Raw genomic sequence first — 27,217 nt, forward strand, 5'->3', positions numbered from 1 at the left:
AGCATGCGTTTGTGAAATGAGTAATACCACCACTTGTTCAAAGACATTTTGTCATGTCTTACCGTGAGCAACTGCACCATGTTGACAGGCTGTGCAATCTTGCCGTCTGGTTTGGCCTGGAGTTCAGCACCCTGAGGATGCGTGGGAAGCCACACGTTAATTCACAAGAGCACAGAGCTAACATTAGCAACAACAGTTCTAGAACACCAGCCCATAAAATTAGTAAACTCTCATCTTACAAATAAAATTGAAGGAAACATGTTAAGGATACAGAAATATACAAAAATGTTTTTTTTAACTAGTTCCACCACTATTTGGAAGCAACAAAAGTGAAACAGCAGCAAACTCACCATGGTTGGAGTGACATTCAGCGGGGGTTGACCATGACCGACATGCGTTGTTTCTGGCAACTGAGAATGGATGCTTCTTGAGTACATCCCAGAATAATCTGGGAAGGTGCCACTTGGTCCTGGTGGCATGAGAGGAGCTCTCTGAGGAGATGCCATTGCAGGTCCAGGGTGCCGGATGGTCATTAATCCATCTTTAGAAAGAGGGGAGTGGGGCCTTTTTGCCTCCAATGGCTTTGCTAGATCCTTCTCAGACACAACTTTGGGTAAGACATGTGGCCTTGGAGACAAAGACATGGGCAAGCTGGAAGGCGCAGAGGTGGGGGGATGAGTCTCCTGAAGGTGTGCTGAATGAGGGTCTGTGGACCCTTGTTGGTGCAAGAGTACGCACATCTCCCTCTGTGCTATATATGCTTCCATTGACACATTGCTCCGAAAACCTCCTCGAGCATCTGACTGCATGGTCTCTGGTTTTAACTGTGTGGCAGCTTGTCGTCCCTGCTGATGGAAGCGTCTTGATTCTTCCTGATCTACATCGTGAGGCCTCAAAGAACCCGGGTTCACCTTGAGGACCTTCTCTCTGCCAACAGTTTGGGGTGATGGTGGGCGTTGCTGCATGGAACCCGACCAGGGAGATGCGAGAGAATCACTATGCATCCCATAGCTCACCACAGAGAGTGGCGGAGTATTGACTCTTACATCTCCCTGGACAAGATGTCCCACTGGTATGGACTGTGTAGCACGGTGAGGAGACATACGGCCTAAGCCTCCAGGCACACTGTGAGGTGGCATGATGACAGATTGCTCTGAATGGTGCACACCCGTGATAAACTGTTGCATGGCGGGATGGCCAGTGGGTAACATTACTGAAATGCCCTTAGGCGATGACGAGCCAATAGGTGAGGACACCTTGGTAAATGGAGAGTGTGGATGACCTGACTTGCGCGGGGACCGTGGTTCCTGTTTAATCCCACTAAGATGCGAAGGTCTGTCACCAGCAGTGGTAACAAAGCCTACATGGTTTCCAGGAGGAGAGGGTAAATGGGGGCTTATTGCTGGACTTATGGCAGAGGTCCATGGTGCCTTCGAGCTGTCTGTACTGTGTGGCTCTCCACAGTCCATTTTCTTCTGATGTTTTGTAGACAAGTACTCTTGATGGTACATTGGGCTGATGACTTGATTACCCACCCCCTGTGTAAGACGCTTCACTACTCCCTGAGGTCCAGAGTGATAGGTAGATTCCATTTTGTCCAAACTAGTGCCCTCTTGTTTAAGAGGTTTACCAGGATGCCCGTGATCCGTCTGCATTGACGACTTCTGAAGCCCCGACTGAGCATGACCATACATGTCCTGTTTAATTTGCGGCATAGACACCAGCTGCTGAGATTCCATGTCACCTGGTGTTGCTTGTGGAATCTGACTTATTTTGGCACTTATTCGTTGCGGTCCCTCAGTTTTTTGTCCTGAGTGGGTCAGTACCACTACTCCTTCAGACGTATTTACCCGAAGCCCTGGGCAAGATCCTGTACCATGAGTGGTGCTCTCAATAAAGCGTGTTGTACTTCCCCCTTCATCACTAATAATAGGCCCATGGTATGAACCAATATCATCTTTGCCAGTCCTATAATTGGGTTTGGATAGACCGATGTCTGCACCTTGATTCACAATGTTGAGATTCACTTTGTCTTCATGATCAGGAGTGTTGCATACACGACTAATGACAGAGGTTGCAGTGGAAGCAATGACTGAGATCACAGACTTGGCCTCAGGGGATGGCAGTAAAGCCGGTGGTCGAACAGACTGGGACATTCTTTCATCGGGTAAGGGTGACTTAATATGCACTACTGCTACAGGAACAGTACGTTCAGAAAGGTTTTGATCTTGAACCATGGGCAGATTTGTGAGAAGGCTACTTCCTGGCAGAGGAATATTTTTATGTTTCAAAAGGATTTGCCTTAGATCACTTGTGCCACGATCGATATCTATGTTTTCAGAGTCAGTTGAAGGTTGATGTTCTTTGGGTGCTGAAGGCAAAACTGGTGAAGGGAGAACCCCCGCATCTTTAGATTGGTGGAACCAATCTGGTGGGGAAACAGGTGGTTTACTGTTTTGAATGGGTCTTATATTTGGTCTGTTTGCTAATGGTGACTGAGTGGGGGCTTGGCAGTCGGGTGGCATCTGTTTAGGCTTTGCACATGCTGAACTCTCAGACTGGGGGTGAATAGATTTGAGATGTTGAACTTTCTCTTCAGTTGATGATTTGGACTCAATTTTGGCATCAGCTGACTTGAAATCTATAAGGTCTTGTTCAGGCTTCCATGTAGTGGTGGTAATAACAGCAGCAGCTGATGATGATGGAATAACCTCAGGGACAATTTTTACAACAGACATACTTTGAGCTGTAACAGTTGGCATCTCTTCACATATTGGAGGAATTTCTTTGGAATCTTTCCGCACTTGCTTTTGGCCTTTAGAACGTTTGGGTGTTTTCGGTCTTCCTTTGTTGCCCTTTTTAGGTGTGGCGTGTAAGAGAGGCTTCTCCTGGATGGTAACAGTATTAACTTCAGGTTCTTCTTTCTTGGCTGGCTGTACAGAGTCTTGTATCTCTGGTTCTGAACCTACAGCAACACCTATAGGTGTTGCTTGGGATAAGGTGACAGCTGCATCCTCGGGAGTGATTGAGTCAATATCAGCGATGGAGTCAATAGCAGCAATGAGTTCTGTCTCACTGGCCGAATTAGGTTTTTCTTCCTCTGAGAAACCTTTTAAATCTGTGAGTGGGCCAGTTGGCGTTGGAGGTTCTGTTGGAAAAGCTGGATCTGTGAGCTTGGCAATGTTCTCCACCGCCTGCTCCAACTCCATTTCTTGTGAAATCAAACTGTTTGATGTTACTAGCTGTTCCTTTTTTTCCAAAGAATTGTCATTTTCATCATTGTTCCCTCCTCTGCTGGTGCACTTTGAAACATGATCTTTCACCTCTTTGACATTTAGCCTTATTTTAAGGTTTTTCAGAACAGGAGACTTGGGAGTCCTGGGTAACCTCCCTTTCCCTTTACCAATCTTATCTTTTTCTGAGGTGTTCTTTTCTTCAAACACAGGGGAATCTTCCTCTTTTCCATTTGATTTACCTTCACATAGGTTTTCATTCATTTCTTTGTCTTTTACCGCTTCTTTAATATGTTTGTCTTTCTCCTCTTTCCTTTGATCAACTTTAAGAGATGGCTCTCCTTTCAATGTACCTGAGTCTAGCAAAGCCAAAGTATGATATTCTGTGCTATCCGTTTCCTGATCAATGCCCTCGGTCAACGTTGATTTTTCCCCTTTCTTTGTTGAACATACTTGCGCAGTAGACAGCTGACTTGATGGACCTTTTGTGGCACTGGGGGATGATTTTCCCTTGAATATTTTAGATATCTTCTCACAACTCTCAGATTCATTTAATTCTATGTCTTTGGTTTCTATTTTTAATTTTTCTGTTTTGACTTTTGACAAATCTTCACCCTGCTTTCGATTCTTGGGAGGTCGGCCCCGTTTAGCTGCAGGAGCTGGAGCAGGAGAGTCTTGTTCAATATTCTGTTGCTGTGTTTGCTCTTTGTCTGTGACACGTTTCCTTGCAGAGCGTAGAGACTCTTGGATATCTTTTACAGAGCGACACGGTACTTCTTCTTCAACTTGGGTTGCGTACTTAGATACCACATTCTGACGTCTTGCCCTGCCTGATGATATGCTTTGCTCTGAGACATCGGCATCTGATGCATGTACAGGAGATTTGCTTGTAGACTTAGATTCCGCTCTTGGCGAGGATCCACGTTTCAGCTTTTCTTTATCAATGCGCTCACTCTTACGTGTTGCTTGTTTTTCAGGAGCAGATGCACACACCACAACAGCTGAAGTTACTTCAGACGTAGATTGTTTGCACTTTTTATTTTTAATTTCTTTTGTTTTATACTCTTTGTGCGCAGATGGATCTGACTCACTGTTTGCCTCATCAGCAGGTGTTTTACAAACAGGAAGCGTTTTTTCTTCCTCAGGCTCTGAAACGGTATAATATATCTCTTTGTTGACAGAATCCAAGTCTACTTCTTGACTGGGTAGTGTTGAGGTTGTGGCTTCAGGCACTTCTGGCTTTATTGCTTCAGGTTTAAGCTCTGGTTCGGAACTACTGACAACCTCATGAGCATTGCTATTTCCTTTAGCTTCAGGGTTGATGTACTCCAGTTTAATTTCAGATGGAGAAAGTTCACAGCTATCCTTTAAATGACTGGATTCTTGTTTGACAGGTGGCTCTTCCAAATGAGGGATAACAGGTGATGCTTCTAAATGAGGGGTCTCTTTTGGTGGATAATGCACAGGTTCAAGTTTGATTTCTTTTTCCTGTTTAATATAATGTTGAATGGGAAGTAGCTCAGTGGGTAACTGACTTGTCTGTTCTGTAGGAGGAAAGTAATTTAACACAGCCTGGGAGATGGGGGATGTTACTTCTGTTACTACGTCTTCGGCTGGACTAATGGGCTTAATTTCTGGTTCTATGATAGATTCTTTTGCTTCAGGTGATTGCAATGCTTGTGGCTCTTTAGGAGGTGCTTTTTCAAATTTAATTTCAATTGCTGGAAAATTTTCTTTTGTTTGTTTGTTTGTCACCTGTGTTTTATGTTTTTGCTGTTGTAGTCTCATGAGTTCCAAAAACCGACTTTGGAAAAGAACCACAGGACCAGAGTCAATTTCACCACCTACAGTTGCTTGTTGGCTATTGTGTTGGTTTTGAACAGGCTCAGATTCTTCGTATTTTCGTTCCAGATGCTGAAGACGTCTAGAGTCCAACTCAAAAACCGGGCTGTGAAAAAAGCGGGACGCAAATAGCTCTCTTCGTTCTTGTTCTTCTGGTTTTGGCTCTTCTTTTCTATCATCAAGTTTGTCCTCAGACCCACTACGGATCTTTTTCTTTTTCATGTACCAGGATGGTGTCGGGCGTGGTGTTGATTCTATCTTCTCAGTATCTTTCCGGTTGCGAAAACTTGCAAAGTCAGAGTCATAATCTAAGAAAGACCAGTTATCTTCTCTGGAAGATGAAAGGGATTTTGCCCGTTCAAGCAGAGCCTTAGTATCAGGTGTGATAGTATGGTCAAGCGCAAAGGAGTAAAATTTATTTCTTTCCAGATGTGCCGTTTTTGGGTCTGAAAATCTCTCACCCCTTGGCCTCTCTGTTAAAGAATTTGATGTTGATGCCACGGGAGAACGGGGTTTGGCTTCTCGATCCTCTTCAGAGTCTGATCTTACCTCTCCTGGCTCTATATCGTGCCAAAGGCCGTACTCCAAACGTTTGCGATTGTGGACGTTTTTATTTAGACTTCTTGAGAAGTTTAGGTCAGGTAGAAAATCTTGCTTCACTCTGTTGTCCCATCGCTTTTGTTGCTCCTCTTCTGTACAAAGTAAATTAGTGTTGGATTTGTCTGTGTGAGTACTTTGTGTCCTTTTGATAAGCAAGTCCAACTCTGGATTATGTTTTTCATTTCTGGCTGGATCTTTCTGAGAATGACCAAATCCAGCCTCTGTGTGGTGAGATAACTGGTGTACTGGAGAGGAAATGTTGTTCCATTCCGGATCTTCACTTTTTTGTCTAAAGCTCCTATAAACACGCTCTCTCTTAATTCCTGAATCTGTTTCAAATGGGTCTAGTTTCTTAAGTTTATGCGATGGAAAGTTATCTGTGACATCCTCAGGTGGTTTGCCAACTTCATGTACAAGACTACGGTGTTCCAAATCCTCACTTTCAATTTCTTGTGGACTGCCTGGTTTGTCAGGTTTACCTGGTTTGTCAGAGTCTCGATGCTGCTGCTGGTGCAACCGTCTATTTTGCTCCATTTGTTTGCGGTAACTCTGTGACAGATCAATATCAACAGGCTCTTCTTTAATTTTAGCACTTTTAGTGGTTTCAGCAGCCTGGCTACTGAATTTGAAAACTGCACTGTGTTCGCGTTCTCTCGTAGCACCTTGGTCTGCATTTCCGTCATGGGAAATCCTTCGGGATGAAGTGGGACCTGGAAACCGCTTTAGCACTAAAGGGTCCAACAATCCCTCTGATTTCTCTCTGGGTCCTCTAATGTCCTCTTGAACATCTTGCGGAGTTCCACTTTTATCCATTTTGAATCTTGAATCTCTGTGTTGGGCGTCTTTAGGTTTATCAGAGTCTATTTCTTTATCATATGCTGCAACAGCACTAAGGTCTTGGGATTGAATACATTCCTCCTCTTCAAGTTTAATTCGCTTTTGATGAATAGCCCTTCCACTTGAATCAGCGAAGCGCCTTTTTCTTGCAGCTAGGCGATCTGAATCCACTGGCTCTTTCCCGTCATTTCCAGGCTCCGACTTGATATGTTTCTTTAGTCGACTTTTTCCATCTATATCAAGATTATCAACTTTGGCTGTTTCAGATCTTTCAGTTTTTATTGAGTCATGATGAGCAGTTGAAAACTGAGAGTCATTATCTCCCTTATATTTCTGCCGCTCGTGGGAATCCGGTTCAGATCCCTTTCCTCTTCCAGTGCCTTCGCCTAGGGCGGGACCAAGCTCTGTTTCTGGTAATGGATTTGATGGAGATTGCCCCTTTGCTTTCCTTGATTTGACCTTTTCGGCTTTGTCTTTCTCACCTTTCTCTTTTCGTTTTGTCCGTTTGGTTTTCTCTGTGCCCACTGCTCTTTCAAGTTGACTAATCTTTTCACCCTTGTCACTCTTTGAGGGATGTTCTAGCAAGTTAGTCTTTTCAGACTTTTCAAAGTGTGGTGGTGAGAGTGAGCTTACACTACCACTTCTCTCAGATGACTGGCTATAAACCCTTCGCTCTGATTCTCTGGGAGCACGTTCAGACGACGGTGATGGGGATACTGCAGGAGTAATAGGCCGCCGTGGATGAGAGGGGCTCCATCTGTTACGGTCAGCTTCAAAACGTTCTCGCTCTCTTTGAATATATGTATATTTTCGAATGTCTTGCTCAAAAGGATCTCTGTAGTCCCTGTAATCCCGTGGGTCTTCATGGTAACGTGGGTCAAAATGATCCCCCTGAAAATGGTCCAATTCAGGGAAACGTTCCCTACTGCGGGCAGCATACTCTCTTCGGGCATCGTCTGTATATAGGGCTGGTGTGCGTAAATTTTCAAAATAAGCCCTCTCTGCTGTAAATTCATGATACGGGGGCCTTCGATCCTCCCTGTTGCATGGATATGGAATAAAAAGAAAAGTAGTTCACACCCTTAACAAAGTACTTTTGAAGCCAATAAAAGGAGACAATCTTAGTTTAACTTATTAAAGTTTGAAAAATGTTGGAAATTTACCGTCGTTCAGGGGGAATTTCATAAAAGTCTCTGATGTCTTGACCAGATGCCTGCATAGATCTGTAAAATGCCACCTGACTCTCTTGACTTGCAAAGTCCACCTATTAAAAAAAAACAAAAGCAGGTTATGTATTTTACATAAACATTGTTATTTGTCAAGTCCAAAAAAAAAAAAATCACCTTAATTTTACTGCCTCCTATCTTCCAGCCTTTGGTTTCTCTCACAGCTGTCTGAGCAAAATCGGTATTGTTGTAAAAAATGAGGGCCATCCCTTTCATTCGGTCGAATAAAACCTACAACAAAAATAATCATAACAGCTTCAGCTCATTTGTTAAGAACAACATTTTACCGGATAAAACAATTTAGTAATGGCTTACTTTAACAACATGCCCATAGCGACAGAAATGGCGCGTAAGGTATTGTTCTGTTATATTGGCTGCCAATCCATCAAGCCAAACGCAAGTTGTGGGCATACTTTTCCCGAAACCAAGCTTTGAAGAAAATAAGATTGGAAATTACTAAGAGAAGAAGGCATTTAACTAAAAAACACAAACTATATAACTACTTTGTTGCTACGCATTACCTTTAGTCTATTACTGCCAAGATACTCGCCGTCCATCTTCTTAATGGCCTTGCACACACTGGCAATATCAGAATACTGCACAAAGGCATACTGTGGAACTCCATTTACTTTTTTGATGTCAATGTCCTTTATCAGAATAGAGAAAACATTCACACACCAGACACAAATTTAAAAGTGAATAAATGCTCAGTCAGATATTCTCACCACAATTTCGCCGAAGCGCTGAAAGATGTCAAGAAGCTGCTGATAACTGGTCGTCTTCTCGAGGTTGCCTATAAACAACGTTCTAGTGGCTTTTGGGTGGAATTCATCTATTCTGCCATCCAAGGGCCTGAACTCGTTTTCACTCTCCGTTTCTAAAAGCAGAATCATAGTTAGTAAGCAAGAAAATCTCAAGCTTGTATTCTTCACTATCAGCACAGAAAATGAATCTTATTGCAGACTTATGAGAACTTTTTAACTACTTTTACATTTAGAGTTTTTAAAACCATTGTATATCAAATAGGCAGTATTAATAATTCATATTAAAAATGCATTTGTTTTGGTATTGTCATATTGTGTCTTCCTTTTGGGTGGAAGTTGAAAACATTTGTTTAAAGATTGGTTTGTTTATGAAGCTTGATGTGGTTTCTGTTATTTTAGGAGAGTTCATTGACAGTCATGATTTAGTCAATTTAATTATAGTACTCAGTAAAAGGTTTATCTTTAAGGCCAAAAACAGATATTCACTTAGTATTACTTTCTTTAAAACATTTATTCAGTATTTTTTAACTTTAGAAAGTTATATGGTTAAAAACGATACTAATGCCAAAAAACATAAAAAAAGATAGGAAGTCCTCAAAGGCTTATTTTGAAAATGTAATTTTGTTTATAGATGATATGCAATCTGTTGTGTTCCCTAATTTGAGCGTACATAAATGAAGGTGTGTGTTGCTGAGTCCGACTTGGATGTGATCTGAACTGTACATGGGTGCTTATTTTGAAAATGTAATTTTGTTTGTGGAATGTATGCAATCTGTTGTGTTCCCTGGTTTTCATTGTATTCCGTTTATATTTACATCTAACACAATTTCCCAACTCATATGGAAACGGGGTTTGTAGTAATCTAACGCGTTATTTTTTATATTCAGTAACTCAGTTACCGTTACTACATGATGCGTTACTAAAAAACAACGTAAAATAACGCAGTATCGGCTAGAAACAGAAGATCTGAGTGTGTTTTATTGGAGCGCTGCGGTGTCGTCCTTCTGTGTCACAAGGAAAAGAAGAAGCATCCTTTGTGTGTTTGTGTGAGGGGGGGGGGATCCCAGACCTCTTAATACCTGGGATTTATATAGCGCTTTTCTAAGTACCCAAAGTCGCTTTACATGTAGAACCCATCATTCATTCACACCTGGTGGTGGTAAGCTACTTTCATAGCCACAGCTGCCCTGGGGTAGACTGACGGAAGCGTGGCTGCAATTTGCGCCAACGGCCCCTCCGACCACCACCTATCATTCATCATTCCATTCACCGGTGTGAGTGGCACCGGGGGCAAAGGGTGAAGTGTCCCGCCCAAGGACACAACGGCAGCGATTTTTGAATGGTAAGAGGCAGGGAGCGAACCTGCAACCCTCAGGTTTCTGGCACGGTTGCTCTACCCACTACGCCATGCCGCCCCAGAGGTCGAGGTCGCGCAGGGGATACGTTCCTCCAGGGCCTATGTACTTCGGGGCTAACAACTTTCACTTTACCCGGCAGTGGGTCTTTACAGCTCCGGACTCGAGGGTGAATGACGAGGCTGACGGTTTGTTGCAACTTTGTGACTTTATTTGTGTATTGCACACAGCCATCCACCAAGCTAGAGCACCTGCACGCACTCACTGTTGTCACCCCCTCACCTCTCTCGCCCACTCACTCACTGACGTCACTCACATCACATGCTGTCATATCTTAAAGGGCCACACACACACACACACACACACACACACACACACACATATGCTACTCTCATAACAACTAACAAGACATCATGGCGAAGCCAGAAGTCGAGTTTCTTAACATTCTCACTACTTTTCTTTTGTCGAGCACAAAGAAAAGAACATTTTAGTTAAATGTAAGTTGTGTCTTGGATCAAAGATCCCATCAACTTAAAGTGCCAATGATTGTCACATGTGATGAGATTGTCACATGTGATGAGATGGCGACTTGTCCAGGGTGTACCCCGCCTTCCGCCCGATTGTAGCTGAGATAGGCTCCAGCGCCCCCCGCGACCCCAAAGGGAATAAGCGGTAGAAAATGGATGGATGGATGGATGATTGTCACACACACTCGGTGGAGCCAGGTTTACAGCTGTGTTGTGACATATTGTTATTATGCTGTTTGTTACTTATGTATGTTATGTTGCAGCTATTTAAAATGGTTTTGTCAATTTGTTCTGGCCTGAAATACATTGGCCCTTTGAAACATATCGTGGTCTTTGTGTGTTGTATGTAGACCACATTGATTTGAGTTCAGTGATGCAAATGCATGTCTAATTGATCAACAGGTTGTATTATTCTCCAGTGCAATAACAGTACTGAAATGAAGGCTAAAAGGGCATTAATGGGAGCTTTAAAAAAAAAAAAAAGTAGAAGTAACTAAATAGTTACTTTTCACAGTAACGCATTACTTTTTGGTGTAAGTAACTGAGTTAGTAACTGAGTTACTTTTGAAATAATGTAACTAGTAACTGTAACTAGTTACTGGTTTTCAGTAACTAACCCAACACTGGTTATTACACAGGTTACGGAAGGTAAATGAAGAATTGTTGATGAATTTTGGATGCATTTTCAAAGTGTTTTCAAGGCAGAATGGATTGATCCCATTAGCTGTATTGCTAGCCACCTGGAAGAAACCCATTATTACAAACTAGAATGCAAAAAAAAATGTGTCTTCTTGTCTCTCATAAGGATTGTGAACGATAGGCAAAAGTCCCCCCAAAAAGTGCAGTTCCTCTTTGTTTGGTAAAAATTAAATAACAGAGTTAACTAAATAACAAAGCCGACTTTGATACCACATGTGTGTATGATTGAGGCCCCACCTGCCCCAAACATACAAAGATGTATTAGATTAGATTTAGATTTATTGGTCCCTGTGGGGAAATTAGTTTTCACTGAGTTCTTAACCTTTTTGACCTCTGGGCCCAACTTTTCCAGTACAGATAGGGCCCACTCAAAGATTAACATTGAATTAGTAATCTTACTCTTGATTTTAATCACATTTGATAATTATATCTAACCTACTTGTAGTTTAACAGGATAAATCTTGTCAAATGATATGAAATCATGTGTTAATCAAATATTTTTATCAAGGTTTAGGTCAGGCTAATTACAAAAGGTAAATACTAATCAAATATACTACAAAAAAGGGACTCATAAAAAACTGATGAAAAATAATTTTACATACAATTATGCAGTGCTAAAAAATACATGCTAAATAAAATAAATAATATACGTTTTTTAAACTGTCAATAACATTTTTAAGTGCAAATGAAAATACAGCTTCGCCATTGAAGTCATAATTTTTGCGCTTGAGAAATGTATTTGACTTCAGCGCCAGATTTTTTTTGGATGATGACATTACTGCTATAAGTGATGGAAAAGTGTATTACAACTGAGTACCGCTCTGGCCCATATGTACCACAGTTGACGAACAAATATTGTTTGGCCCAATGGTTAAGAAACACTGTAGTAAATGGTTAAGAAACACTGTAGTAAATGAAAAGAGGGCTCACTTCATTCATTTTATTCCCACTATGGCACAAACGTGGCCAGGTGCTAAACCTGACAAAGAAGTGAACTATCTTGCTTTCTGTGTGTAGGTGAGACATGGAAAAAAAAAAGGATGAGGCCGAAAATTTGTGTAGTGAGTTGTGCTGGTTGAGACAATAACAGGCCATTTTCGGTCTTTGTCGTTTGGACTACAAATGCTCGAATGATAAATAAAATGGCATATTCACACAATTACCTTACGGGTAAGCCTTTACCATATATAGAGATATCCGCAGATGTGCTGTGCAGGCATCACAAAATGAGCAAATTCCAAATAGGTCGTTTGGCAGAAGTTAGGAAGGAAGGTTAGATTGTTTTATAAATATCTCTGTGATGCCTTAACGGTGTGATTTCAAATTTTCAGGACTAATGCAGATCCCAAATACACAAAAACTGGTACCAATAGATAAGAAAAGTTGGTTTTGCATGATAGTTTCCATTTAAACTACTATTAGTAACATACGCCAGCCATTTATGGTGTTCTATTTTTTGTTTAAAAATGTTTATTTGGAACCCACTGCAGACTGCACCTTTTAGATTCCTATTGGTAATAAAAAAAACACTACTAGTATATTCATTAAAACAGTAATAACTGTGAAAAGTAAGTTAATTGCTCATGTTGTCTTTGGAGAGTGATAATATGCATTGAAGCAATGCGGTAAGTTACTACAAGGTTTGCCCAAAATTATCACTTACCAGGACCATTCCACGCTGTGACTTCAATCATCATGCCAAAGAACAGTTTTCCTTTAGAGACGGTAAGAGCTTTCTCTTGATCCTCTTGTTGTCTGAAGAACACTAAACCATAGCGGTCTTCTGACGCTCCATGGATCTGGACTGAGGTCACTTTCCCATGTTTCTTAAATTCATGGAAGAGTCCATCTTTTAAGCTTGTGTCTAAAGAGAAAGAGGCAGTTTAGTTTCATAACACCAAAAACTACGGTAGTCTCTTTCTAATCATACCAGTAAGATATAGGGCTGGACGATTATAGCAAAAATAATAATCACGATTAATTACATTATTATTCATTATTTTAAAACACAAGTATTTATTGTACCACCAAAACTCAACTTCAAATATAGTTTAAAAAAAGCGGATATAAATTAGTAACGAATAAACCACACCAAGTAAAATACTAATAGTACCGGTAATACCAGTACATTTAAATAATAGCAATATAAAAAATAATCAGTTTATCCAGGTTTTTTTGTTTTTAATTCCATTTTTTTTTTACCTTTTACGCTTGTTTTATCACCATAGAATGTGCTTTTTGTTTCAAATACTAAATGTGTGTTAATTAAATGCAAAAACCTTAACATTTATTGGTGATATACATATTTGAACAATTTTAGGTCAAAGCATTATAAATCTGAAAATGTATCAGTAAGTGCTTTAAGTACATTATGCTTGTGTAAGGTACTTTTTCGAAACCTTTATTTTGTTAGCGCAGTCAGACCGCATGTAGCGCACCGCGCTATCATTGTGAAGGGAGGAAGTGTGCTTTGCGGTTGTTCTTAACTTGACGAGTAGAGACAACTTGAGCGCTAAACAAAAAAAACGCCTCTCAAGCTACGTTGTTGTTACATCCATGAATGACGTTGTTTACAACAACACATGCAGATGAGATGGGTTGTATGTGTATGGTTTGTTCTTGCTAGCTTTAGCTTCGTAGTTTAGTCGCTGTTTTAAGTGCCACGTTATTTAGTTCAGGACGGGGCGGTTGAGTGTGTCAGGGATGAATGAGTGGTATCGGACACAAACAAATGTTTCTTCTCCTCACAATGACAGCATTTCACTATATTTATGTCAATTTCCCTGATATTCTATGACCAATAGCGGATTCCGTTTTATTGGCCAATTATGTGACTGTCTGAATGCGGAAATCATATGCTTTACTTCTTTTATTGAGTTTAGTGATTATTGACTGGGTATAGATGCGCTGTGTCAAATAAAAAGTAGCAACCATGGTGACATCCCAAATTTCGAGTAGACGTGCTTTTTTTCCCCACTCATTCGCTCCACATCCGTTTCACCGCTACAAGCTCCGGAGTTTGCATGCATGTACGTTGCGCGGCCCAATAATTGTTTTTTTCTTCTATTATTATATTTACATGATTGCGGGATGCCCTAATCGAAATCCGATTAATTGTCCAGCCTTAGTATGATAACTACATTATTTTTCAGATGAAGACTTACCTGTCGACCGCACTGGTAAATTTTGCACTTTAATCCCGAAGCTTCTACGTGGTTCATCTGAGTCAAGCACCATTGAAGACTGAGGTGGTGCATGCGCAGCTGACGACTGAACAGAACGTGCTCGCGACCCATCACTGGAACTGCTGTTGGAATCACTGTGGTCAAGAGTAAATGAGCACACATTTGTAAACAAAAAAATACTATTTTACAAACGTGTTAATGGGCTCATCAGAGACAGCAATGTAATGAGGAAAACCAAAATATAAGCACAAACAAAATGCCTCACCTGCCGCTGCCTGTACTGCTAGCACTGCTCACGGAATCAGAGCTTGACGACCTGCTTCGGGATTGAGATCGTGGGCCTCCCCCAGGGGACAAAAGAGTTCTTTTGGGGGAATGAGCATTTTTAGAAGTCTGTCCTGCTGACCGTTGGGGAGAAGGGTGTCGTGACTGAGAGGAATGGGATGATCGGCTCCGGCGATGATGGTACGTCCTGTCAACACGCCGTCCTCTGTCATCTCTGTAGATGTCTCGGCGTGTAGCACTCGCGAGAGAGAAGGGGTCTCGAATTCTAGAGTCAAAATGGGGGTCCGCCGCCTCAAAGCTTCCCGCAATGGCACTGGTCCCTGGACCGGCAGCAGTAAACAAAGAGCGCTCCCTGTAATAGTCCGCGTTGTAGTGGCGTTGCCTGTCGAAAGTGCCACTGCGCTCATGATGTCCAAATGGGCTGTGGTCGTATGCGCGCTCACGGCTTTCTGAGCTACTGTGAAATGAAAAGGGGATACAGAAGGGGTTGCACATTAGCTGGATTTATGTGCAGTATTGCTTTGTACAAAGTCGATCTTCAGTGAAAATGAGAGTCGCAAATGTATTTATTTTTTAATCTGCATAAAGGAAATAGAGTTCCCTTTGTTTTAGATGGGAATACTTTTTTGGACAATGCCATCCATCCATCCATTTTCTACCGCTTATTCCCTTCGGGGTCGCGGGGGGCGCTGGAGCCTATCTCAGCTACAATCGGGCGGAAGGCGGGGTACACCCTGGACAAGTCGCCACCTCATCGCAGGCCCAACACAGATAGACAGACAACATTCACACTCACATTCACACACTAGGGCCAATTTTTTAGTGTTGCCAATCAATCTATCCCCAGGTGCATGTCTTTGGAGGTGGGAGGAAGCCGGAGTACCCAGAGGGAACCCACGCAGTCACGGGGAGGACATGCAAACTCCACACAGAAAGATCCCGAGGCCGGGATTGAACTCACGACTACTCAGGACCTTCGTATTGTGAGGCAGACGCACTAACCCCTCTTCCACCGTGCTGCCCCTTTTTTTTGGACAATGATATTACATAATTAAAAAAGAACATGACTGGTAGTGTCTAGACTACACATGGCATTTGCCAACTATTACAGTTAATAATTTCTTATTTGTATGTTATTATGAGTCAGTTCCAACGGAACAGGATGTGGCTGACACATTTGTGACATGGCACACTTCAAACAGAAAGATTGGTGTAAAGGTTTGTTTTATTCAGTATCCTTAATTTTTTCTTTGGAAAAAATCTAAATATTTGGTCAGATATCAGATGCAGATATCAATGTAGTCTATACTAAACTTACTTTAAATGAAATGTAAAAAAAAACTTAAATCAAATTATTTTAGTATCTATAATATACAAGATGTCCATACAATCCCTTACAATTTAACAAATGCATTAGAAAAGCAAACAAATCTCTGGGAATCATTCAAAAATTAAGTGGCATTAAAGTTTTTTTGTTGCTCCATTTAATATAACTATCTGGGTACCATTAGTTGCACAAAGCTCACCAATGGTGGCATCAGTGATGTTTTCCTTCAGGTCCTTGTTCGATGCACAATATCTTTAAAGTACCGTATTTTCCGCACTATAAGGCGCACCTAAAACCCTCCAATTTTGTCAAAAGCTGAGTGCGCCTTATAATCCAGTGCGCCTTATATATGGACCAATATTGAGCCACAACAAACCTAAACTTCATTTTCAAAAAGTTTAGGTCTCGCAACTGCGGTAAGCAGCCGCCAACTTAATTTTCCCTCGTAGAAGAAGTTCTTCTTCTATGGTAAGCAGCCGCCCCCGTAGAAGAAGCGCGTGTTGCATGCTGGGATATATGACGTTTCATTTCCATTTGTGTGTTTATGTAAAGACCCCAAAATGGCTCCTATTAAGAGACACGCTTACGACGTAGAGTTTAAACTCAAAGCGATCAGTCACGCAGTAGAACACGAATGACAGAAGGCGAACACACGTTCACCAAGACAGGGAGACAGCCCCAGACGACATACGCCACTATCTGCCAGTGGATCGTAAATGCCTGGGCTGATATAGCAGTCTCAACTGTGGTCCGAGCTTTCAGGAAGGCAGGAATTGTCACTGAACTGCGAGACAACAGCAGCGACACCGACTCGATTAATGACGACTTCGACGAGACGGAGCCGGGCATTTTGGATGCCGTATTCACCCAACTGTTTAATTTGGACTCTGAAGAAGAAGAATTTGAGCGATTCGTGGATGAGGAATAACTTCATAAAGTGAGCTTTACATGTTTATTTTGTGTGTTGTGTTGTGTGACATTAACGTTTGAGCAACGTTGAGTTATTGATATATTGTTATTGCTCTGCACTATTTCGAGTGTTACTATATTGTGATTGCACTAACGTTTGATTTACCGTAACACGAGTAAATCAGCTGTTTATTCATTTTGGGAGTGAACAGAGTTGTCAGAACGCTGGTTTGTAATCTATTAATAAAGTTTGACTGACTTATCTGACTGTTTTGTTGACATTCCCTTTAGCGCAGCTCCATCTAATGGATGCATAGGTGCGCCTTATAATCCGGTGCGCCTTATATATGAACAAAGTTTTGAAATATGCCATTCATTGAAGGTGCGCCTTATAATCCGGTGCTCTTTATAGTGCGGAAAATATGGTACAGGGGAGTGAAGGTGGGGACCAAATTTGGGCCATCTCTTCCAATCCATTGGTCTTTAAAATTGTATGTAGTTATTAACGTTGGTAGCCACTGAGTACATAGAACACATCCGATTACCATATAGTGGCAAGACAAAAATATGCAAACCTTTGGGAGCTCCATGGTTTTCTAAATACATGTTGTATAAAATGTGATCCGAGCCCCATCTAAGTCAAAAGTATTGACAAATATGTGCCGAAAATGACAATGTATTGCTTTGATCTTTAATATCTTCATTAGGAAAAAACTATTATTGTTAAGCTTGTGGACAATTGCTTGTAAAAAAAAAAGTATGTGAACCCTTGGAATTGATGACTGGTCAAACCCCTTTTGACTGCAATAGCCTCATCAGGGCACCTCCTTTAGGTTGTGGATCAGACCTACACAACCGTAATTTTATGACACCCTTCATGACTACGCTCCAGACAACAGTGTGTGTCTTGTTTAAATCCGGTTTTGGCAGCGCAGTTCCGGTGGTCAAAAACTTTTTCCGGTGGCCGAGTTATCAATGCATCACTAGTCAATAGTGCAGACACAATAGGCTATATATATCCATTAATACTGTAACGATCTGCTGGTGATAATGTTTTATGTCAATGGATGTCCACTAACTTCTTGCAACTCAACGCCAAGAAAACGGAAATGCTGATTATCGGTCCTGCTAAACACCGACATTTATTTAATAATACCACCTTAACATTTGACAACCAAACAATTACACAAGGCGAATCAGTAAAGAATCTGGGTATTATCTTCGACCCAACTCTCTCGTTTGAATCACACATTAAGAGTGTTACTAAAACGGCCTTCTTTCATCTCCGTAATATCGCTAAAATTCGTTCTATTTTATCCACTAGCGACGCTGAGATCATTATTCATGCGTTCGTTACGTCTCGTCTCGACTACTGTAACGTATTATTTTCGGGTCTCCCTATGTCTAGCATTAAAAAAAAAATTACAGTTGGTACAAAATGCGGCTGCTAGACTTTTGACAAGAACAAGAAAGTTTGATCATATTACGCCTATACTGGCTCACCTGCACTGGCTTCCTGTGCACTTAAGATGTGACTTTAAGGTTTTACTACTTACGTATAAAATACTACACGGTCTAGCTCCGTCCTATCTTGTCGATTGCATTGTACCATATGTCCCGGCAAGAAATCTGCGTTCAAAGAACTCCGGCTTATTAGTGATTCCCAGAGCCCAAAAAAAGTCTGCGGGCTATAGAGCGTTTTCTATTCGGGCTCCAGTACTATGGAATGCCCTCCCGGTAACAATTAGAGATGCTACCTCAGTAGAAGCATTTAAGTCCCATCTTAAAACTAATTTGTATACTCTAGCCTTTAAATAGCCCCCTTTTTTTTAGACCAGTTGATCTGCCGTTTCTTTTCTTTTCTCCTCTGCTCCCCTTTTCCTTGAGGGGGGGGGGCACAGGTCCGGTGGCCATGGATGAAGTGCTGGCTGTCCAGAGTCGGGACCCGGGGTGGACCGCTCGCCTGTGCATCGGCTGGGAACATCTCTGCGCTGCTGACCCGTCTCCGCTCGGGATGGTGTCCTGCTGGCCCCACTATGGACTGGACTCTTACTATTATGTTGGATCCACTATGGACTGGACTCTCACAATATTATGTCAGACCCACTCGACATCCATTGCTTTCGGTCTCCCCTAGAGGGGGGGGGGGGTTACCCACATATGCGGTCCTCTCCAAGGTTTCTCATAGTCATTCACATCGACGTCCCACTGGGGTGAGTTTTTCCTTGCCCTTATGTGGGCTTTGTACCGAGGTTGTCGTTGTGGCTTGTGCAGCCCTTTGAGACATTTGTGATTTAGGGCTATATAAATAAACATTGATTGATATATCCTACCAAGTCAGTCCTATGGAATTGGGTCAGTTGTAATCATACAATTGGCAATAAAAGTCAAAAAATAGTGTCAGACTTTGTGTGACTTTTTCTTGGGTCTACAATATATTACTTTAATTTATTTTCACGTAAAAAAATTAATTTACTGTGGTGGTGCACCACATTCAGTTACATTAAAGGTAAACCTTGCAAAGTCAATAAAGCTTTCTATTGTATTCTAACCCAATACTAGATTATGGCAGGCTTTATGTAATATGTAAAATTATAAATTGTTCTTTGAGTGCAATATGAAAAGGTCAGTTGTTTAATGTCTTTTTATTTCAATTTCAATCTTCTAAAATGGTTCTTTAAGTGCAATAAAAAACATGTTTATTGTAGCATAAGTTTTTCTGTAATAAAACAAACTGACATTTTTTGTGGTCCCCTTTATTTTGAATAGTATTTAAAAAATATTGGTACCAGTACAAACTTTTGGTATCGGTATGACCAAAAGTTGGTATCGGGACAACACTATCCTCCCGCATAGCTCAGACCTACTTCCTATATTCGTTTATGTCGCTAAGCCTTCTGGATAATGAAAACATTTAGCAACACACCGGTATCCTAACTTCCTAGTTTACATGTATTTAAAACTTGTGTATAACAGAGCAGACAGCAGACGTTTCTTTCTTTATTTATTACTACTATTTAGAACTTGCGTATGACAGAGCCGACAGCAGACATTTCTTTATATATTTCTAATTATTACTACTATCAATCATAATTAATTGAAACCGTACAGTCATATGACAGTGGGGGCGTGGTCAATATGACATATACATATACATACATACATATACGACATATGTATGACATACATACCGTATTTTTCCGGATTATAAGTCGCACTTTTTTTTCATAGTTTGGCCGGGGGGTGCGACACATACTCCGGAGCGATTTATGTGTGAAATTATTAACACATTACCGTAAAATATCAAATAATATTATTTATCTCATTCGCGTAAGAGACGAAGCAAATGTCAACAATCGTCACACACACGTCAGCAATCGTCACATACACGTCAACCAATAAGAATTTGGCGGGGGCGGGTCAGGGCAGAAGTGCATTGTGCGTCATGGCAGAAGTGCATTGTGGGTCATGGGATGCTAACTGCTACTATGTCCGTAGCTATTAAATTGATCATTTCAATATTGGCGGTAACTTATAAAAACTGAGAAGGGCTGAACAAAAATGGCACCGAAAAGGAAATCATATACTGCAGATTACAAACTGGACGAGTGAAATATGCAGCAGAAAACGGCGACCGAGCCGCAGAAAGAAAGGAAGCGGCGCATACCAGGAGCGACAACGAGGAAGAAGATTTCATCGAATTTAGCGATCAGGAGTGACAGATTGTTTGGTAAACGTATAGCATGTTCTATATGTTATAGTTATTTAAATGACATTTACCATAATATGTTACGTTAACATACCAGGCACGTTCTCAGTTGGTTATTTATGCGTCATATAACATACACTTATTCAGCCTGTTTTTCACTATTCTTTTTTATTTTAAATTGCCTTTCAAATGTCTATTCTTGGTATTGGATTTTATCAAATAAATTTCCCCAAAAAATGCAACTTATACTCGAGTGCAACGTACATGTTTTTTTCCTTCTTTATTATGCATTTTTGGCCAGTGCGACGTATACTCCGGAGCGATTTATAATCCGAAAAATACGGTACATACATACAACATGATAATTTTGATTTGCAATGATGCATAGATTTTCTTTAAAAAAGGCTAAACAAATGTTTTATGTATATTCAAAAACAGTGTTATTAGTTAATAACAGAGGTGGGACCAAGTCATTGCTTTGCAAGTCACAAGTAAGTCTCAAGTCTTTACCCTCAAGTCTCGAGTCAAGTCCCGAGTCAAGACAGGGCAAGTCCGAGTCAAGTCCAAAGTCAAGACTGGAAAGTCTCAAGTCAAGTCCCAAGTCCTGCATTTTGAGTTTCGAGTCCTTTCAAGTCATTTAACCACAGACTAATATATTTACACAGATTGTGTATGCTTTTAAAACGCTGTATTTATTTATTAAAACAAGTGCATTTGAAATTGCAGGGAAAAAGATAGTGCTGACATTGCACTTCAAAATAGCACTATTAACCAGTCATTTTAAACATGTAACTCATTCCTTTACAGAATAAACAACATTTGAAAAAAAACAAGTGCAACTGTACTTATTTGCACAAAAGTGTTAACATTGTATTTCCATGGCATATTGCATTGTAACTAGTTCCACAGCAGTTTCTATCCTGTTCTTACCTTATCTCATTGATCTCATCTCATACTGTATGTGTGTTTATGTGTGCGTACACATGAAAAACATAACAAATATATGAACATAACAATGAACAGAGTTGTACTTTTTAGATGTCAGGACCCTATGCAATATATACACATTCTTAATATAGTATACATTTTAACTGACCTTTATTTGACTATGTTTGTCTTTTTGTAGGTGGCTAAAATACGCGGTGCTGCTGAATGCCGTCTAACGTTACGTTACTGTGTGTGATACATTGACTAACGTAACGTTATGTATAGGTACCTCATGAAACCCTGCTTAAAAAAAAATCACTTGACAAAAAGTATGAATAAGGTAGCAAACTGCAGTGGACGCAACAGATTGCCGTGTTTGCAATGACGTTATAACCATAGACATCTTATAAGTAGACGCAGCATTGGTTGCTGTGACGTGAGCAATTTGGCCGCCATCTTGAAGTGCTGATGAGGAGCCGGCGAGCAGCCGAAACTGACAGATGACAGGTAGAAAACAAAGATGGTGGTGTTCAGCGTTTTCCTGCTCAAATGAGCGGACTGTTGAAAATAGGAATCGGGGGATTACTTTTCACAAGTGAGATTTAACATTAACGTACTATTGGTTGTATTTTATGAAAATAATATTACCACAGAGTTGAGAAGGATCAAAGATCTTCAATATTTGTATGTGAAAATCACAAAGAAATCTTCTGGGGGAGGATGACGCCCCTACAGGGGTTTGGTTTACAAACTTTCAGCCCCACCTAAAACAAAATTCACCAGCCGCCACTGATTATGATGCATTCTCATTTTAGGCAAAGTATAAGACAATACTTTCTTAACAGTATAATTGTAACCAGGAATCCGTCTTCAAGTAACAATATTCAAATACTAACATTGTTGGGTTAAACAGAATTTGGTTTTATTCTGAATCCAGTGAAACAGATTGGTGGTTTTAGCTGATATGAAGACTTTCAGGTGTTTATATATGTTTAAGTATTTGGCAGACGCTTTTATCCAAAGCGACTTACATAAAATAATACATATAAAACAATCACTGCAAACATTATCATTTAAGGGAAGAATGTAATAGAAAATATCAATACAAAGTGTCAAGACAGAATAAACTCTTTGCTGCTGAAGCAACACAGATACAGTCTATAGGTCTCTAAGATATATAGATATCTAATGTATTCATACATTGTTTATGTAGGATACACACATATGTATATATAACCTAATCATATTGTTTCTTCAATTTAAAAATAGATTACCGTTTTTTCCCCCTTCTCTGGGATTATATTCCCAGTTTTGATCTCGGACGTCTGGTCACTTATAGCGTATAAGAATATTATATTACTGTTAAGCAAACTATGAATAATAAACCACGCCAAAACATGTGTCTGTTATCATAGCTACACGTATGACAAAAAAGGGGGTGAAAATCAGTGGTATTCAGTGAGGTAAGATGAATTAAATGCGCTGACAGTTCATTGCTCCTGCCAAATTAATTGCACTGAGTGGAGCGGATCACCACTCCAAGATGGCGGCCACGCGCCTCGTCTGCGCCAGTAGGCAGTAGCGCTCTATGCTGCGTCTACTTATAAGATGTCTATGGTTATAACGTTAGCAGTGAGTTTGCAGCCTCACTGATTTAACTACACAGCAAATAAAAGTCACGTTACTTAGCCAACAAACGTTTTCTTACATTCAAAACTTACCCTTCTTTGTGCAACTTCAAATGTCGAACGAAGTTGGAAGTTGTTGCGTCTCCGTCTGTAATATTCGAACTGCATGATTTGCATACCGCAATTCGTTTTTTGTTGACCAAGTCGTAGTTTTTATACCCGAACGAAACCAACTTTAACATAATTGTTTATCACTGGCACGTTGTTGGACAACTCTTGTTCATTGGTTGTCCTGCAATTTGATTGGATGAATGCTGTGTGATGAAAACAACGTAAATCTAATTTGATTGGCTGTTGTACTGACAGCACACCAGCTGACAGGAATAACACGCTGATAGACAGACGAAGAAAATGAAAAATACGGAGTGCTCCCAAATAACTTTTTAAGCTTTGGATTTTGGGGAAAGTGGCAAGTCATGTCAAGTCAAACGGCTCAAGTCCAAGTGAAGTCAGAAGTCATTGATGTTAAAGTCTAAGTCGAGTTGCAAGTCTCTTCACATTTTGTCAAGTCGAGTCTAAAGTCATCAAATTCATGACTCGAGTCCAAGTCATGTGACTCGAGTCCACACCTCTGGTTAATAATACCATTAATAATATTAAAATTATTTTCTTATATCAGAATCAAAATTACAATCAGCTTAAACACAAAGAGTTTGAATTGTTAAGACTGTGCTCGCTTTGTTCAATGTAGTTTCAATTGTTGCTGCTTATTGTAAAAGGTTACTTACTACACAGGCTACACTTTAATGTTGCAATTTAGTTTGCCAAATACAAATTTCCCCTAAATTGCCAAAATACCTGTGGCGGTGGGGAGGTGGTTAGGGGGCATGGTCAACATGACATGATTAGCTGTGATGCATATATTCTTTAAAAAGGCAAATAAATGTTTGTATACATTCAAAACAAATATGTTATTAAGTATAGTATTAACATGCATATCTTGTAACATAATATTGTTTTGTTCTATTTTAAAATTGTTACTGCTTATTGCTTTGAGAATTTTGGGGGGAAATTTCTCCAATCCTTTTCGTCACTCTTTCTTTAATAACAACTGGCAACAAATATAGCATTTATTTTTGGTGTTATTGAAGACTGTACTTGTGTTTAGAGACCCTTTACTTCTGTCGTTCCAATAAACTAAATGTAGCCATTCATACTGTAACTACCTGCTGGTGTTAATGTGCGTGTTATGATGGTAATTTTTCCTATGGTCTGTGAAACACTGTGTCGGCGGAGAATGAAGAAGTGTTGTGTGTTTAGGAGTGAAGGTGTGCACGGAGGAAATACTTGTTGGAATCGGGCCCTTTGTTAGAATAAAATTGACCTGCTCAGTGGCCTTGTGGTTAGAGTGTCCGCCCTGAGATCGGTAGGTCGTAAGTTCAAACCCTGCCCGAGTTATACCAAAGACTATAAAAATGGGACCCATTACCTCCCTGCTTGGCACTCAGCATCAAGGGTTGGAATTGGGTTCCTGAGCGCGGCCACCGCAGCTGCTCACTGCTCCCCTCACCTCCCAGGGGATTAATAAGGGAATGGGTCAAATGCAGAGGACAAATTTCACCACACCTAGTGTGTGTGTGACCATCATTGGTACTTTTACTTTAAATTGGCAATAAAAGTTTTTTTAAAAAGCGTCAGATTTTGTTTTTCTTCTTTGCGCAACATTACTTTTGATTTGTTAGGAGTGGCGGCTAATATCAAACCGTGGTGCACCGCCACAATCAAATACATTATGGGGAAACCCTGAATGAGCTAGTATCTGCTTTCACTGTCATCTAGTATCTACTTTTAAGGCAGTATGGTATAAAAGGAGAAAATATAGGCTCCAACCCCTCCGCGACCCCAAAAGGGACAAGCAGTAGAAAATGGATGGATGGATGAATTAATACAGTACATGGTTCCCCAGCTTGACAACATACTTGAGCTATTGAAATGATTAAAGTGAACTAAAATGTAACTATTTTTTCAATTATTATTGTGCAACGTAACACAAGAGGTGAAAGCTCATTTTCAGCTACTCTCTAAACACAAATACAGTCTCCAATAACAAAAGAAATAAAGATGCTAGATTTCAAAAAGCAAACGTCACTTACAGAATGGTAAAATTCTCCACATAAATATTGAACAACGGAATGAAAGTTGAACATTTTCAAGATCGCTGATTTGCTCCTTTTGCGGTCGATCAAAAAGGGACTCAACCACAGATAGTTCATCCAAAAGTCACGCGAAAGCCCGCATCCAGGCCAGCCCAGGCCGCGGCCACTTCTCATTTACTTCCAGAGTAGGGCTGGGTGATATTGACCCAAATTTATGTGCAATACAAGATATGTATATCTTAAAACAAAACGTGCATAGTGCTTAAGGTTGCCTAAGTGTTTTATGGCTAGATAATTAGTGTTGAGAGTACTCGGATTACTTTTTGTTTTAAGTAGTAACGAAAGTTGTTGCCTATTCTTATAAAGTAATTAGTTAGCCAGCACTGTGACAAAGCAGTTTTGCTCAATTTTGTTACCGTATTTTCCGCACTATTAGCCGCACCTAAAAACCACAAATTTACTCAAAAGCTGACAGTGCGGCTTTTAACCCGGTGCGCTTTATATATGGATAAATATTAAGATTCATTTTCATAAAGTTTCGGTCTCGCAACTTCGGTAAACAGCCGCCATCTTTTTTCCCGGTAGAACAGGAAGCGCTTCTTCTTCTACGCAAGCAACCGCCAAGGTAAGCACCCGCCCCCATAGAACAGGAAGCGCTTCTTCTTCTACTGTAAGCAACCACCCGCCCGCGTAGAAGAAGAAAAAGCGCGCGGATATCACCGTACGTTTCATTTCCTTTGTGTGTTTACATATGTAAAGACCACAAAATGGCTCCTACTAAACGACAGGGATCCGGTTCATGAAAAGACGCAATCTCTCCATCCGCACACGGATTACTATTTCACAGCAATATATTCCTGTGAACCGCACTGTGGATACAACGGGAGCACGTACGGTGAATATTCGCACCACAGGGAATGAGAAGTCATCCTTCACTGTGGTTCTAGCTTGCCATGCTAATGGCCAGAAACTTCCACCCATGGTGATATTCAAAAGGAAGACCTTGCCAAAAGAGACCTTTCCAGCCGGCGTCATCATAAAAGCTAACTCGAAGGGATGGATGAAGAAAAGATGAGCGAGTGGTTAAGGTAAGTTTAAGTTTACGCGAAGAGGCCGGGTGGCTTTTTTCACGCAGCTCTGTCCATGTTGATATACGTACCGTATTTTCCGCACTATAAGGCGCACCTAAAAACCACAAACTTTCTCAAAAGCTGACAGTGCGCCTTATAACCCGGTGCGCTTTATATATGGATAAATATTAAGATTCATTTTCATAAAGTTTAGGTCTCGCAACTACGGTAAACAGCCGCCATCTTTTTTCCCCGTAGAAGAAGCGCGCGGTGCATGCTGGGATATGTGACGTTTCATTTCCATTTGTGTGTTTATGTAAAGACCCCAAAATGGCTCCTATTAAGTGTGTTGTCTGTCTAATTATAAATAATGCAGACGAGGCGTGTTAACTGAGTTCTCAACGTTTTCTCACAGCGTGCTCATAACCACATTCGAACTCCCAGCATACAACAACGCTTCTCAGGGCTACCGCGCATGCTCGTAACTATCGTTGCATGCTGGGTAGTGTAGTTGTTATATTTGCTAGCTCATAACAGCACATTGAGAGACACGCTTACGCGCTTAATTCAATACTCGCCGTCATTCCGGGTGGATTGACAAAAGACCTCCAGCCGCTAGATATTGGTGTCAACAGGGCATTCGAAGCTAGACTGCTAACTGCGTGGGAACGTCTCAGGGCTACCGCGCATGCTCGTAACTATCGTTGCATGCTGGGTAGTGTAGTTATTATATTTGCTAGCTCATAACAGCACATTGAGAGACACGCTTACGCGCTTAATTCAATACTCGCCGTCATTCCGGGTGGATTGACAAAAGACCTCCAGCCGCTAGATATTGGTGTCAACAGGGCATTCGAAGCTAGACTGCTAACTGCGTGGGAACTTCTCAGGGCTACCGCGCATGCTCGTAACTATCGTTGCATGCTGGGTAGTGTAGT

The 27,217-nt window shown here is 40.8% G+C and overlaps 1 protein-coding gene across 2 annotated transcripts in view; it reads right to left on the reverse strand.

The window, feature by feature from the left end:
• LOC133578212 (msx2-interacting protein) overlaps nucleotides 1-27,217 on the reverse strand; it is a 39,082-nt gene that overhangs the window by 2,595 nt on the left and 9,270 nt on the right. Inside the window, exons 3-12 of one of the 2 annotated variants that reach the window (XM_061932447.2) lie at nucleotides 14,534-15,007; nucleotides 14,248-14,402; nucleotides 12,747-12,947; nucleotides 8,464-8,615; nucleotides 8,260-8,385; nucleotides 8,054-8,167; nucleotides 7,856-7,969; nucleotides 7,676-7,776; nucleotides 351-7,551; nucleotides 63-131 (exon numbers count right to left, since the gene is read on the reverse strand). In XM_061932447.2, coding sequence (XP_061788431.2) covers nucleotides 63-131; nucleotides 351-7,551; nucleotides 7,676-7,776; nucleotides 7,856-7,969; nucleotides 8,054-8,167; nucleotides 8,260-8,385; nucleotides 8,464-8,615; nucleotides 12,747-12,947; nucleotides 14,248-14,402; nucleotides 14,534-15,007 — 8,707 coding nt within the window. Of the gene's footprint in view, nucleotides 1-62; nucleotides 132-350; nucleotides 7,552-7,675; nucleotides 7,777-7,855; nucleotides 7,970-8,053; nucleotides 8,168-8,259; nucleotides 8,386-8,463; nucleotides 8,616-12,746; nucleotides 12,948-14,247; nucleotides 14,403-14,533; nucleotides 15,011-27,217 lie in introns of both variants that reach the window. The other variant, XM_061932446.2, reaches the window with a different exon arrangement.

Source organism: Nerophis lumbriciformis, linkage group LG38 (genome assembly GCF_033978685.3).
Source record: "Nerophis lumbriciformis linkage group LG38, RoL_Nlum_v2.1, whole genome shotgun sequence".
NCBI classification, from domain to species: domain Eukaryota; kingdom Metazoa; phylum Chordata; class Actinopteri; order Syngnathiformes; family Syngnathidae; genus Nerophis; species Nerophis lumbriciformis.